This window comes from Liolophura sinensis, chromosome 6 (assembly GCF_032854445.1).
Source record: "Liolophura sinensis isolate JHLJ2023 chromosome 6, CUHK_Ljap_v2, whole genome shotgun sequence".
Taxonomy (NCBI): Eukaryota; Metazoa; Mollusca; class Polyplacophora; order Chitonida; family Chitonidae; genus Liolophura; species Liolophura sinensis.
Window position 1 is genome coordinate 78242325 of NC_088300.1, and position 16291 is coordinate 78258615.

General features: G+C 39.0%; 1 protein-coding gene across 2 annotated transcripts in view; it reads right to left on the minus strand.

Moving 5' to 3' along the window:
• Nucleotides 1–37: 37 nt before the first annotated feature.
• LOC135466436 (serine/threonine-protein phosphatase 2A 55 kDa regulatory subunit B alpha isoform-like) overlaps nt 38–16291 on the minus strand; it is a 29797-nt gene continuing 13543 nt past the window's right edge. Inside the window, exons 1-8 of one of the 2 annotated variants that reach the window (XM_064743907.1) lie at nt 14293–14438; nt 14090–14158; nt 9195–9289; nt 6917–7082; nt 6396–6686; nt 5352–5516; nt 4522–4783; nt 39–3904 (exon numbers count right to left, since the gene is read on the minus strand). In XM_064743907.1, the coding sequence (XP_064599977.1) occupies nt 3628–3904; nt 4522–4783; nt 5352–5516; nt 6396–6686; nt 6917–7082; nt 9195–9289; nt 14090–14158; nt 14293–14362 (1395 nt within the window). In that variant the 5' untranslated portion in view covers nt 14363–14438 and the 3' untranslated portion in view covers nt 39–3627. Of the gene's footprint in view, nt 3905–4521; nt 4784–5351; nt 5517–6395; nt 6687–6916; nt 7083–9194; nt 9290–14089; nt 14159–14292; nt 14439–16291 lie in introns of those variants that run through there. The other variant, XM_064743906.1, reaches the window with a different exon arrangement.

Below are 16291 nucleotides of genomic sequence, written 5' to 3' on the forward strand. Positions count from 1 at the left end.
CGCTTTGGGAGGCCATAGCTTGCCCCTGGGCTCTGCCTGGTTTTCTACCAACATAATGCTGGCTGCTGTGGTACATGTGAAATGTTCTTGAGAACTGTGTAAAACAGCCGTCAAATAAATACCTTACACAGGGGCAGTGTGCCGACTGTTTCCTACTTCAACAATATCTGGCATCAATGATCACCCACAGGTGAACCATAAATAGTCTGCATCTCCAGCAACAAATTTGATTTGACCTTCCCAATTTGATCATTCCTGGCAACTTGTCAGCATGTTACAATTTACAATGGTATGGTCATTTCCATCAGTCATTCTGGATTGTCTTAATTAGCCATCTATATCCAATTCGAGAGCTCTCTTTGCTAAGGTAATCTACAGACGAAGGCCGTGACTCCTCAATGCCGAGTAATAACATACTATGTGAACTGAAAATCACTTAGTAATTCCATTTATCGAAGTGAAAACCATTGTGCTTCAGTCAACTCCCACTTCAGACAATTACAGGGAATTTGAATTCTTACACATGCCAGATTTTATGCAAAAACTCTATTTACTGTTGCTCACTTGTTAGAGAAACCATGACTGCATGGCATTAGAATTCACTTTGTTATCAACAGCCACATGTGATGGTCTGGATATGAAACTTTATGATTTTCAGAACCCTACTTTACATTAAGACTCCCTCGCTGTCACTGCTTGTCGGGCTTTGATGTCTAAGTTCTTCTATAGAACTTTCAACCATCACATGAGTGAAAAATTCTTACCTATGGCCTTAAACACCAATCCAATACACTAAATATTATTTACCTGGGCACGTCGTTGACGAATTGATGCACTCAAACCCAACTTATGATTGGAAACCAATAAAAACTGACAAAGGCATAAAATGGTGTGAAGTGGACTTTAATTTTTTTTTTCCATTGTCTGACATAATTTGACAAATGGTCAACAACATAGCATGGCTGTGTTGATAGCACAACAGCTGGTTGGTGATGTCCAGGTTAATGAACGACCTTCACAACACTCCCACAGAGGTCACACAACATCGGGAGGTCTTAAACAGTATGTCTAGGTAGCACTGTCCTCCATAAATTATAATGCTTGTACTTTCAACCAATTTCAGTCTTAAAGTATACAGTGTACTTGATAAACTTTTGCACTAGCATCCTGATAAGAGTACAAGGCACCACTATACAGCCTGTCATTTGGCCAGTTTTACAGGTCTGGTTATGTCCCTTGCCACCCACTGGTGGATCAGAAAATGAGAATTGAAGCCAAATACCCAGTAACTCCAGCACTTCCTGCTGTTTGATAAATATGGCAATGAAATCTTAATGAAATATTCAAAGTCAAACCATGTTTTAATATTCCACAATCCAACACCCACGAAGGTCTGTGAATTAATCTGGCACCAGCAGTCGATACCAAAACACTCTGCATTCCACAATATCACCTATGCTGGGAATGTTTAACAAGCACCGGTCGTGGCAACATTTGGGTGAACATTTTACATCTGCTCTCTGTTGACTGATAGAACAGTTTAAACACACAAACTGTTGCACATACTGATACTTGGCCTGCAGCCACCTTCCATGAAAGGGGGATTTGTGTGCTCTGCAGAATTACAAACCTCAATGGGACAGCTACACTGAACTGTTCAAACTGCTGGCAACAAGTTAAGGTCCTAGTTACACATATCAACCATAGTCTGAAGTTGAATGCAACTACATACCATGGCATTACACTTCACAGTCATATTGCTATGGTTGAAGACAACTTAGCCTACCAGATTAGCAGAACATAGATCCAGTTGGATAGGTGCTCAAGCTAGGATATCCAGACCTTGCCTAGCCTCAACTTCACACTTTGTTATTGCCTCAGATACAGATACCAATTAAATGGAATTACATGTATATTGGTCCTGCTCAGAGTATATATTTTTGTTTGCTTTTAATTTTAGTTTTCTTTTTCTTGCCATTTAGCAATGCTCCATTTATAATGCTCAATCAAGTCTGAATACAAAAATTTAATTCACTTCCATGTAAATTTTTTCATATTTGTCAACAAGCCAAATAATTCTCAATACATTGTTTCATCTTTCATAAAAAGTAGAAAACTGATAAAGGCTTCACACTGGTCTGAATGTTTTACTTTTGTGTAAGTATACATGTAGACACACTAATGTTGCTAATACTGACCTGAGCGACTCCACCAAACCTTAGGGTCTGCACAAGGCATTATCACATGGGCACAGCTGGAGGAATGACAATAGCAGGTAACAGAACTAAGTTTAAATATACAATCATCATACAATAAATTACTCTATCAAATTGTTCTCTTTGCATACAACAGAGGGAAAGTAGCACTCCTAGAATTTCAAACATCCCACAATAACTTCCCGTTCATACATAACAGAACTGGAATAACTGATCATTTCTAGCTTGATCACTTTTTTCTTTGAAGGCCGAGACTTCTAGTCGCTCACGTTACATGACAATATGCTGAACAAAATTCTCACAAGATCCCATGAAACAAACAAAATTTTCACAAGACCCCATGAAACAAACTAACTTCACACAAACAAGGGCTTCATACTATACTCACATGAAATTCATCCTACTGCTGGGGTGACAGAAACATATGCTGCTTAATACCAGTTACAAATAACACAGCCTGTAAACCCTGTCCAGTAGATTCCCTCATTACATGGACAGTTACATGTCACAGAGGGCTACGCTCATCTACATCAGCTTCAACTGGACTAGATAAAATCAATTTCCTGACCTATCCTTAGATGATCAGAATTCTTTGGGGGGGAAAAAAAAAAGAGCACTATTCAAATGTTCATAAAGTCAACACCAATAAAGGTCATTTTTTGTAGAAAAAAAGTTTAGTAGAGAAAACATAAATCCAAAATTGATCAACACTGATGCAGAAGTATTTTTTTTTTCGTACCCAACGTCTACCTCAGACTTGTCAAGATTATGTCACTGAGACAACTCTCAACGTTTCTGTTCATTTTGAGCATTTCAAAGAACCAACCACGAGCTAATGTCAGTGGAATCCATGACATTATCGTCGTACTATGCAGCACGTAGAACATTGCACTTATCTGGAAAGTACATCATGGAAAAATGCAGTGGATCATTTATCTGGAGCACTCATTTGTGGCTATGGTCTGTCACTGCTCAGCTTAGATATCATCCTGGTGTTAAATATAGTCAATGCTATAATCAGTCAATTCCATTTCCTCAAACATTGGGAAAATAAGGGTCAGCTGACTGTTTGTTATGTGGCCTCCCAGAGAAGTGCCGGCCTGAAGATCAGAGCACACTGGTGTTATCATGGAGAAATTTGTGTGCTTCCCAGCGGATTTCCCAGCTGTTAAATTCCCAAGCCCTGGCTACACTAATGACCTGCCTTTAGTGAGGCCACATTTGGATCTGCCAGAAGACCTCTTGTGTTGCTGCATGCCATAAAGCCACTCTCTCCTGTTGTCTCCTCTTGGATAAAACCAGGCCACAAAACAGTCACGGCACGGCAGGCACGGTGGGAGGCTGTAGTCTGCCACAACTCACCAACAACAACCTAGCATTAAATTATCCCTAAACCTGTAGGCAGTTCAGGTTAGTCTTTACTATGGAAGATGTATAGATTATTTGTAGCTGCTACTGCAATTACATTTTCGCTTGGATGCCAAGCAGTGTGCAGTATTTTCTTGTTGAAGTCCAAACAATCTACACTAATCTCATCTTTCTTTCGCTTTCCACCTGTACAAACTTTTCGAGGCTTAAGAACAGTTCTAGTCTTCATGTTGTCCCTGCTAGCTTCTAACGTACCATCTCGCTTGGACTCCCTGTCAAACATCCTAAAGAAGTTGTTGTACGAGCCAGTCATAATATGCCTGGAACAAAACATACAAATACATTTTTATATATGTATATATATTTATATATTACTTCATTTAAGCTTAAAAGAAATTTCGTATTTTGTCATAAAAGCAAGTATGGAAAATAATTGCAAAAAATTTACACATTTTCCACACATGACCTTGTCCACAATTAGCAGGAAATATCATTAACTTCAGTCTGTGCAGGTTTTGTCTGATTTCCATTTAAGACCAATGCTGAACTTTTCCTGAAATAATTGTGTGCTGTGAATTTCTACAGGTAGTATCAGATGGCAACTGACAGGTGATGTACATTGACTGGACACTTTGCTTTGGTCCAGGTCACTGCTAGAACCAACATGGTCACACAGAATACCTGCATGCATACTGTGTCTAAACAAAACAGAACCGAACAGAATTGTAATGCCACCAGCCCGACCATGAACATATCACCGTGTGACAATTGCACATGGTGCTGACAGGCAGTCTTACAATCCTGGCTGCATAAACCACTTTTTCTGGCCCCAGGTGGTCTAGTCATTTCAACACCACAGACGGAAACAAATCACAGAATTTACCAGCTGACTGGTCAACTAGCCAACTAAAGTCATTAGCAAAGCCTATTAACTCACCTGTCGTTTCCACTCCAAGAACATTCAAACTTGTCAAATATACAGTCATTCTCATACAAGGAACAAAGCTTGCTTCTCAGGTATTCATGCACTTGGTATGTTTCTATTGGCTTAGAGTCCATCTGCAAATCCCACACTTTGACAGACAAGTAATCCCTAGATATCATGTAGCGACCACTATTACTAAATTTGACGTCCGATATACTGGAAATGATTTCAGAGAAAAAGCTTCGGGTTGTTGGATCCTCTGGCTCTTCAAACACTGAAGAGTAAACAAAATAAATGGATTTAGACTATATGAACAGCATGTCTTAAATCATACATATGGTAAATGATCTAAAATTTTGTCCATGACCAAGTTATTTTCGATGGTTCTGAGATCTCTGCTGATCTTAGAAATGTTGGATGAGGTTTGTTTGGGAGGCAGGATGACTGGAGAACTTCAGCCTTCACCACAAAAAGGAATATCTTAACACATTTACTTGCCTCTGCAAAGCATGATACTGGGTGAAATGTTTGGGTCATTTGCTGCACATATCAAAAGTTACCATGCTGAAATAAAACGCTTTAAACTCTGTTTCAAAATAAAAAACATACAAGTACATCACTGTTTCTGCTTCTCCTGACCAGAAACGGCCATCAAACTCCTTACAAGTTTATGAGTAGTTTGGCAGTGGTGATGAAATTAAGAGAAACATTTTAATTTTGATTAAGCCATAAGAAGAACCAATCATCCAAACATGTACCTCTACAAGTCGAACGCAATATCAGCAAATGGCTTCTTGTAATTACAATCGACAGTAATGCCCAAATGTGACATGCATACTTACATTTGGCATGACGATCACACAAGGCTTGAGCCCTCATGTCACACAAACGTATGGTCCCTTTGCTACTACTGTAGACAAAGTAATTACACTCATTGGGATGAAATTCTGCTGCAGTTATCACCTCTGTTAACTCTTCCATATTGGCTGGTTTTATATCAACAATATCTACAAAGCCATCAAGGAAAATGTCATGCTTAAGCCTTGCAACACACTAGTGCTACACACCAACCACTGGCAAATGATAACCAGGCTTACCTAAACAACACTTGGCCAAGCCAATAAAAATTGCTTTGTCAAATACCAAGGGCTCATTTTACCAACTTGATAAATATAATGCTCAGTGTGTTGGCCTTAAGTTTTAATGTGTTGGCCTCAATATAACACTTCTTGACAGGACACCCTGGGCATCCTACATCAGACATTCAGTTAAAGCGAGTGAGTGGTTGGGGTTTAACGTTGTACTTAAGAATTTTTCAGTCATATGACGACGAAGGAGACCTTAGAGTGACTCCTTTCCGGATTTCCCGCGCTCTTTCATCTAGTGCTACTTCATCAAGACGACTTAGCAAAGGCAAGTAAGCCATTATACTGATATGGGTCAAGCAGTTGTTGCACTTCCCCTTTATGCTAAATGCCAAGCGAGGAAGCTACAACTTCCTCTTTTAAAGTCTTTCGTGTGACCTGACCCAAGATCTCCCGCCCCTGAAGTGGATCAACTCAGCCACTGGGGCCGCTGACATTCAGTTAAAGCCTACGGATTTAACGGTATATATCCGAGTTGATAAACACCACGGCAAACTCTTCTTTCCAGTAATGTGTAACTTTTATGCTCCCTCCGTTTCTGTAGACTTGCAATCCGAATATTTACCACCCCATTCTTCCAGCATAGCTGATTACCCACAAGTCAGCAAGGTGTACAACACTTTGACCCTTCAAATACATCAATAACACAGCTGAGAGTTATTGTCAAGAATCGTTCCTCCTTGTGAAAACAAAACAAAATAGTACTGTAGGTAGTAGGTATCAAAGCCTTAGAAAGGATACTGAAACTTTGGTCTGTGACTTGTAGATGCCAAAGGTTGACCCTGAGGTCGTCAGCAGAGAGGTAGGTCTCCTGATCACTGTTCACAGAGATAGAATTGATGTGGTATGTGTGGGCATTGGCAAAGATCCTCCTTGGACTCGCCTCCACCATTAATTCCATGGGTTTAAAGATTGGTACCCTCAGTCCTGTCAAGGACATTGGGTCCCGTAGCACCCCAGAGTCATCCTTCAAGTTGTAACCTTCCGGTCGCTTGTCACGCTCTGTCACTTTCCACAGTTTTATGGTTTTGTCTGCAAGAACAACACAGCAAACTTGATCATATCTGCGTAATCCCTCCGTACACAACAGGGCACGTGAGAGCTTGCTTTATGCGAAACTAAATGTAACAAACCCTCTCCTCAAAATTCAAATTGAACAATCTTGATATCCCAATTATGTCATGTAGCTCCTATTCAAACAGATTTTCAGAAGTGAATGCTCAGGGATGTGATCCATCAGTTATGTACATCAAAAGACTTACCGTTTGTGGAGAGGAGGAAATGAGCTGGGTTAGAACGTTTAAGCCATCTGATCTTGTTAATTTTTTCCTCTATTTCTAAGCTTTTCAAATAGTCGAATTCGGGCTCATGGCTCTGGAAAGTGCTGTATACATTGAACTCCCCACGACAAGGGATTGTTGATTTGCCCTGAAAAAGACAAGGATATGGTAAGTGTCTTCAGTGTTCTGGAGACAAGAGATCAGAATATGTATGGAGCATGTAGGGCTATACAAAAAGATGTTATAAGAGAAATCATGATGCCGGAAGTCTATCCTAATGTGATGAAGGGTCACAAATGTTTTGACACACGAAGTCACTATTTATTCTTCATCGAATCTACAAAGAAGAATCTACATCAAAGGGGCAACGATTCCAAATCTGAAGCTGCTTATAATCACTGTTTTCTAATACTTACATGCATCAACCAAAGATTTCACTTTATTCCAAAATGTAACTGACCTGTTGGTGGAGCTCTAAACAGACACCGCAATACGTTTTACATGCCACTGTTAAAGAAGAGGCCTACTAAAAGTGACAATGTATTCATACTATGAGCCACTGAACCGTATAATTAATTGTACATATTGCTCTCTTGACATGAAGAATCATCATCATAAGACATTAATATACTCCTCACCCATTCTGTGTTAAACTACACAGCCATGTACATGTAGTCATGAGTTGACTTCACAAGCAGATCAACCTTAGATGTGAAATATGATCCGATTGGTCAACATGCTGCACAGGTCAGCACAGGTCAGCACAGCCTACAGGAATGCATGCAAAGCAGGTCTAGACTCCATAAACATTTATGTCTACCAAAATTTAGCTAAGTGAAGAATTGATTTCTAAAAAAACAAAAGAAATTTACTTGAACTTGCATTAGTAGATTTTTGAATCACTGAATGATAGCGATTAACACCATATTTGCAATATTTTAACCAGAATGTTGCAAAAACTTGCTAGAACCAGGAAACAATTATGTCTTGAAATGCTGAATGAAAATATCGAACATCAAAACAAAAGGAAAGAAGATGCTTTCAAAATCAACTAAAAACCAAAAATCATCCAAAATCCTTATTGACTACATATGTACATAGTTCTCATAATGAACATCCTAAAAAAATGTTCATGTATAGAAAAATGTACAGAAAAACAGGATATTCTGTTCACTGGTCCCACAAAGAGGATCTCAAGTTAGCTTGTCGAGAGGGCTGAGGGTCTACTCTTTTCAACCCACAGATCTCCAGTGACTGGCATGCAGCTTTTTGAGCAGTGCTATATTAGGAGACCAAACCATGAACTTCCTTTATGAAAATGTTCTGACAAAAGGCGTCACAAGAGACTAGTCACGTCTTGTCTTGTCTGCAGGTAACGGGGCTGAAGGCTAAGAGGACAGCACAATCAGCACGAAAACCCCTACACATTGATGTACCTGTTTGTATCATGGTGCCTTCACATTAGTAAGTAAAAGCACTCAAGTGTCTGACAGGATAAAATACTGTTATAAGAATACAACAGCAGAAATTGAAACATACACTGATTTATACCAGTTAATTGGGAAGCCAATATTCATTGGAAGCAGTTGCTAATACCTAAATGAACAAACAGATCTCGTGGCTCAATGATTTAGGGAAGCTTTCTAGATGTATGGCTTGTACAAATCATATTGGTGCAATAAATCCTGGTCTAATGTTGATCAACCCAAGCCAAAAGAAAATAAAAGACAGTGACAGACTTTAAAGCCACTTGGTCATGTCAACCTGTACAGGTTCACTGGCACTCAATGGGTTCAGCTACAAGACAAACTCCTACCTCTACCAGAGGCACTGATAGGAAATCAATAGCTTCATACTGCTTGCTTAAATGACTGCAACTTCCTGGTACAGGATTTTCTATTTTTACCCTTCTTTCACTTCACGTATGGCAAAAACCATTATCTCTTTTATAAGTGAAAACAGGCACCAGGACAGCGCTTAGCATGGTACTTTAACACAAGAATGCACCCCACAGTCCGCAGATGTCACTGTGGGAATATGAAGCGTAACAAGTGATGGCTCTAGGACAGCACAAATGGTGGAAGTTTTAAAGCACACGTGAGCTACTACAAAATGCCATGTAACAGAGAAATCAGGTTTGACTGTCACAATCAAATGTGTACTGTTCTCCACAATGCAAGGTAATCAAAGGCTAGATGTCTTTGTCCTTTACAGAACCAGGGGAAAAAGACTAAATGCATTAACAGGACGAAAACGCTACCTTGTCGCGCTGGAAAATGACAACACGTCCTCCTTTGTCACCTGTAGCCAGGAATTCTCCATCGTCACTGAACTCCACACAGGATATGATGTCCGCTGAAAAGACAAACAGTATGTCGTGAGGCAACTGCCTTTGTAAACTTTCAAAAAAACAAAACAAACAAAAGTCTTGCTGCAGGAAAACAAGCAGTCACTGCTACAGGAAAACATGTAGATACTGCTGCATGCAAACATGCAGTTACTGCTGCATGAAAACATGTAGATACTGCTGCATGAAAACATGTAGTTAGCGCTGCAGGAAAACATGTTGTTAGCGCTGCAGGAAAACATGTAGTTAGCGCTGCATGAAAACATGTAGTTACACATTAAGAGATCTGACTAAAATACCTCTGCTTCACATATCAGAGCTATTGTACCATTACTAACTCAAGTTATCTACCTTTTCAAGAAACCACAATGTAAGTCTGTGTATACACAGGGATTCATACATGTCAATCACCCCTGTTTTCGATGCTAAAATTCAGTTAAAAACTGAATGCTGCGGCTAAAAAAAAAAAAATAATCTCTATTTTTTTGGTACAAATACTCAAAATTTGGACAAAACAGAATTGCACTGGAAAATATACGCATAGCTTTGAGCGGTTGACTTCAATTGTCAGTGGTCAGGTTGAGTAAAGGAATCAAGCAGCATTGCTTCCCTATCTACAATGTTCAAAGACCGTCATCAGAGAAGTCTGTCAATGTCCTAGTCTGAGACCAAGTATCCCTTTAACATATGCTAATCACATAACCATCTGTCTTCAGCAACTTTCTGGCCTGTCCAGCAGAACCAGGTCAATCTGTATGGCTGTGCATTAAATCTGTGTTGACCTGCATAACTCAGTAGAAGTACAGAGCCTTGTGCAATGTCGTATTTACGATTCACTGATTCTCTGTATCAAAAAAAAAAACTACAGTGTACAGTGCTAAGTACTGTGTATAACAATATAAAGCTGGCACATGAATCGGTTTTACATTATTGATTACTGAATCCACTCTGAATTTACTACTGGCAATTTAAATTAGCTCAGTCATGAACGGGTGTATATATCTGTGGGACAAGTAATCATTGTGACAAACTGAAACTGATTCATGTAGGTGTCAAATTTTGTAGTAACAGACTCAAAAGGGAAGATTTCTGCATCAAACCTACATCAAAAAATGCCCACGAGTGCCCCTTTTTGAAGTTGGCATCAAACTGTAATATAACACTGTTTCCAGCTTGAGGCCCCCCACTTGAGCCCCCTGATTTGGCACCCAGAAACCTACTGTTTGGGACATCCCATATTAAGCAACAGGGTTAGTCAGGTATAAGGATAATTTTTCTCGATCCCCATCAAAAGGGTATTGGGGGATCATGTAATTGGCATCATTTCCCAAGCTGTCAGTGACAATCAACAACCCAATAATGCCAAGGAAACTTTCGTGGATAGAAAATGTATCTTTTTACGGACACATTGGATACATGAATACATACAGGGAAGTTCATATACAAGGACAAGGCTGATGCTTCACCCTCGTGCTTCATGTAACAAAACATGATCTTGATTCCCCTCTTCCTGAAGTATTAAGTGTTTTATAGGCAATGTCAATTACGCCAAAGCTAGTCAGTGATATGAGGTGAGGCTCCCATTGGGGCTTACATTCAACATAGCCAAGCACACAATGTACCTACTAAGGATTTTCTAGTGCTTCTTTATTAAAGATAATAACCAACAACTGAAAATGGATGGTTTACAACTGTTTTATTATATACATATACATGTATCTCTGATCAGGATAAGCCCTCTCTTTGTTTTCTAGGCCTATGTTGTTTATTTCTAATATAGTATTTGTTTCTTTTCTCACAAAGAACTGAACATGCAGGTTTTACAACACTTTACTTATAAACCTCTAGTCAGTCGGAGCAGGACAAGCCTTATCTCTATTTTGCACGTTTACTTTTGAATTGTTTGTTAGTTCCTTTCTTTCCTTTAATAAAAATCAACAACTGAACATGAAGCACCAAAGTTTAAAAATGTTTTATTAGTCAATGTATCTCTCTCATCGGGATAATGAACTTGTACCAGTACCAATAATAAAATCATGATCAGAACTGAACCTCAAATGAAATTAAACTTTCTTGATGTATATATTTCATATATGCTATAACGTTCACAGAATTACCACTCCCTACAGTGAAATTAAACTCAATACCAGGTTATTGTCAGTGTTTGAAATATAAATAAACTCAATATGACCAGAAAAAAAGAAAAAAATTAGGGTTTTCCATTGTAAAAATTTGGACTTCTATGAATTACTGATACATGGAAATACATGTACATGGAAACATGATTACGTGTTAACCATTAAATTACAGGGCTGCAAGGGGAAGCTGGTGCCACTTTCAAAACAAAGACAAAACTTTTTACAGTGGAATACTGACATTCAATAACCAACAATGTTAGGTACTCTGGAAAGGGAAGGTGCCAAAAAAACAGATGACAAGGTGCTTTCTGTTTGCTCATCCACCAAGATGGTACAAGACAACAGCATACCAGGGTTCGACAGCATGTATAACATTATCTGTCTGTAAAGTAATTGGCCAATTTATACTCAACAAGCCTGCAAATACGTGGCCAGACACTGTCTGGTACAAAAACGACCAATATCAGTTTTTTGATACTGGTCATTTTTTGCAGTAAAAATTCAGAGATCCATAAAAAGCTAAGACATTCACTTCTTTAACTGTCTATCTACTCATGATCATATTTCCATGAGCGTGTTTCAATAGGAACATTCAACTGTCAGCAGCACTGTTTTATTGATATTTTAGAGATATCATTGAGCTCACCTATCTACAATAAATTAAAAATGCTTATCAGGCCAATAGGTCTTTACAGTATTATACATGATCTAATTTCCATTACCTAGCCACTGCACATTCACACATGTTACTTGAGCTCATAACAATAATCTGGGCCATTACGCATTGAAGAGAGATGGTGTGTTAGCTTTCATTCATGATCCTTGTAGTAAGCAGTGTTTTATGCAGATAAAAACAAAACAGGGTCTAAACAAAGTTAATCTAAACAAAAAAAGTGTCTGTGACAAAGTGACATCACGGCCCTGTTTGAAGTTGTCCCCACATTATGCACGCTTAGTCGGTCAATGGTAAGATCTAGCAGCATCACATAGGCATAATACTGTGAAAGTGTCAAATCAGCAGAATCACATGAATTTCCCACACAGAGAGGAACTGAGAAGTTTATTTGGTTGTGGAGGAAAAGGCAAAGAAATCTACTACAGCAAAGATCTTATTATACATTTCTAGTTTTGTCTTTCTACGGTCTGCATTTAGTATCTCCCTGAAAACTTGAAAAAAAAAAAATTTCCAGCAAAAAATTTTAAATATCAGGCACGAAGTCACTGGTACCTGACACATTGTCAACGGTTAATCAACATGTCCCACTTGTACATCAAAATCACCAGAAAACAGGCTCTTTCACATCTCAGACAGGTACAAGCGAGCCTTTCATTTCATCATTCACATCACAAAAAGTAATCTCATATAAAACATGATAAAAGTCAATGCCAAGGCCTGGTTTTTCATTCAGTGTTACATTGCTGCCTGTGTCATTTTATTAACTTCAATCTATAGAATGTCGCAGGTAGCAACATTTCATGAAATAAACCATCAGGCGCATCTCTATTTATATCAAGAAAATTTCTTCGGACACCTTGCTTGCCAGTACATTTGATAAAAATAGAGAGTAGCACAAAACAAATATTGTACATTTGTGTTCTATATTACAACTAACTTACTGACAAATACTATCCAAAAAAAAAAACAATAGTCTGAGATTGCTCTAACGTTAGGTTTCGAAAAATACTGTTTGGCCAAGAATGGCCAAAACCAACTTCAGAGCATGCTTTAATTAGAAACCTAATGCAGTTACCTGCCCTTGTCAAATATGTCGAGGCTGTCAGTACACTGGGTCACTTTGATCATCACCAAGAAATCTCCACACCACATGGCTAAGGTGCTTGCAACAAATTGACAAGAGTGAAAAGACAAGGAACAGAAGTGTCTGCAAACTTCAAGCCAATGAGATATATTTGATGGGCAATTTTAGTTTTGAACGCCATTTCAAACTGCCACGGTAACTGTATCAGGTTCATAAGCGGAGCACGTTTTGGCGATAGTTTGTGGCCCCTAACGTCAGAACAATCTCAGAGCAAAGGGGGATAAAATGAACGTTCTGTATTACCTACCATACAACAATGCCGCAGATTGGTTATCTTGCAATTGTAATGGGCTCTGAACAGTCAGAATTCAGCATGTTGAACTTTAGCCTATGTTAAAGTCCCATTTGTTTTGCATTTATGGTGGATTAAATTATAAAACCCCTGCCAACAACCAGCTACACACATCTAATCGCTGTCATGTTGACAATGCAGTAGACGTCGAAATGTTATCCTCAGTTACTCAAAATGTGTGAAGTCAGTGTGAAAATACTGCAAATTACATTGACTGGTAATACAGAAGGACAACGATCAAACTGAACTCCGGGATACCGTACTATGCAGTGATCAGCTGTGCATACAGTATCTGTTCATGTTTCTTAATGAGTAAAAAGAGATCAACGCATTGTAATTGAGGAAACAGGTGCTAAAAACCGTCATGATAGGTAATCTTGGCAGGTTATCAATAAATACACGAGCACCAATTTCACTTCGAGATCAAAGTGGAACCAGTGATAAAATCCTGACACGGCAGAGAAAAATACATCTAAGCACAGAGGTGTGTAAATAAATTTGAATAATATTTTGAGATCAAACAGCGACACTAAACATGCCAGTCAATTTCATTTTTACCTTCAGTGACGTCTTCTTCGATGGTTCCCTTTACTTGTGAAAAACACCACTGTATCTCTCCGCCATTGCCTGAAAATACAGAAATTGGTACCATCTTACGGATATAAATGCTTATTACACTGGTTCAATACAGAGGACCAGCTCTAGTACACGCCTCAGATGTAGGGGGTATCCCTTCGATCTATACATCATATTTATCTTACCCGCCATTGCGTTGCACAAATATCCATCTTGACCGATAGCTGAATGCTCATTCAAGCTTTCATCTGACATTATGGCTTTAAATATCAGGTTAATTCCGTCAGATGACACAAGATAATACCGATCCTGGTCACCGACATTTGTTTCAAAATGGCGCACTATGGCTCAGAGAGACAAGGTAGCATGACGTCACTCTCTACATCCGCGGAACTCTGGGTAATTAGGTCAGGACATTGCTACTGTGTTTCGAGCAGGAGACAAAATGTGAATCAAAGCAAAACACAAACATTTAATCCACGTATCGCGACAGCATGAGAAATCAACGTCTATGCTAAGGGCAAAACAGAAATAACGTGATGTACTACTACATGTAACGTGTCCTCGACTCCAGCCTTTGAATACTAATGGTCTGTCGCATGTTTAAAGCCAACTCTCATGACTATATAGCCTAATGAATTAGTTTTATTTATCTATTTGAATTGTCTATTACACCGGACTCACTTATTTTCACTTAATATTACACTTATTCGACGGTGGCCAGCATTGTGATGGGAGGACACCCAGCAGAGCCCGGGGGAAACTCACGACCATCCGCAAGTTGCTGAGAGACCTTCCCATGTCTAATGAATTAGGCTCACGTTGCGTGCTGAGGATAGTATCTCCACTGTTGCCCTTTGCACTATGCTTCACTCCTGACTATGTTGCACTCCTGCATGACTATGCTGCACTCTTGCATGACTATGCTGCACTCTTGCATGACTATGCTGCACTCCTGACTCCTGACTATGTAGACCTAATGCCACACCACTTTCAGCAGTTAATTAAAGGTTTGCAAAACTTCCAAAGCTTCAATCCGAGACCAAGAGAAAAATTCATGCATGAACCAAACTGCCACCGTTTTCAAAGAGACAGACAGAAATTCTTAGAAACATTTCAAACCATTATGAAACTAGTTTTTCCTTTTCACAATGACCGAGAACAATAAGTTAATACTGACGTACGCAAAAAAATAGTTACTAGGCAATGCTCAAATTTGATGTAGGCCTTTGTAATGAGCACCCTGGCACGATATACCCCATAATGACTACTTACGTTGAATGTTCATACAGATAGTTTAACTACAGATTCAGTAGACCTTTACATCATGTAAATAGATGACTAACTAGAACACATATTCCTGTTTACCTGTGATTTAGTTAGCCTACTTATTACAAGTATCTTAAAGAATTCACACTTTAAATTTTGTTTTGCCGCGGGTCGTAATTAAGATGAACAGATTATAGACATGTACACAGGTAGCATCCTTATGCTCATTTCATTTCAAACATCCAAGCAAAAAATATACGCCAGGTTATTAAGTCTTAATTCCAATACATCTCAACCGAAAGCTATTAACAGTTGAACCTTGAAAATTGTCACACCAAAAGCCAAGTCTCGATGACTAAATACTCTACAAAAATGTTAATGTTGCATCTGAAAAAAGAAAGAAAGAAAAAAAAATGATTATCGCTAATCAGTGACAGACATTGTTCAACCAGATACGCACATAGGCAATCTACAGTCATATCGCTAATCAGTGACAGACATTGTTCAACCAGATACGCACATAGGCAGTTTGCAGTCATATCGCTAATCAGTGACAGACATTGTTCAACCAGATACGCACATAGGCAATCTACAGTCATATCGTTAATCAGTGACAGATATTGTTCAACCAGATACGCACATAGGCAGCCCGCAGTCATATCGTTAATCAGTGACAGACATTGTTCTCCTGGATACGCACATAGGCAGTCTACAGTCATATCGTTAATCAGTGACAGACATTGTTCTCCTGGATACGCACATAGGCAGTCTACAGTCATATCGTTAATCAGTGACAGACATTGTTCAACCAGATACGCACATAGGCAGCCTGCAGTCATATCGTTAATCAGTGACAGACATTGTTCTCCTGGATACGCACATAGGCAGTCTGCAATCATATTGTTTATCAGTGAT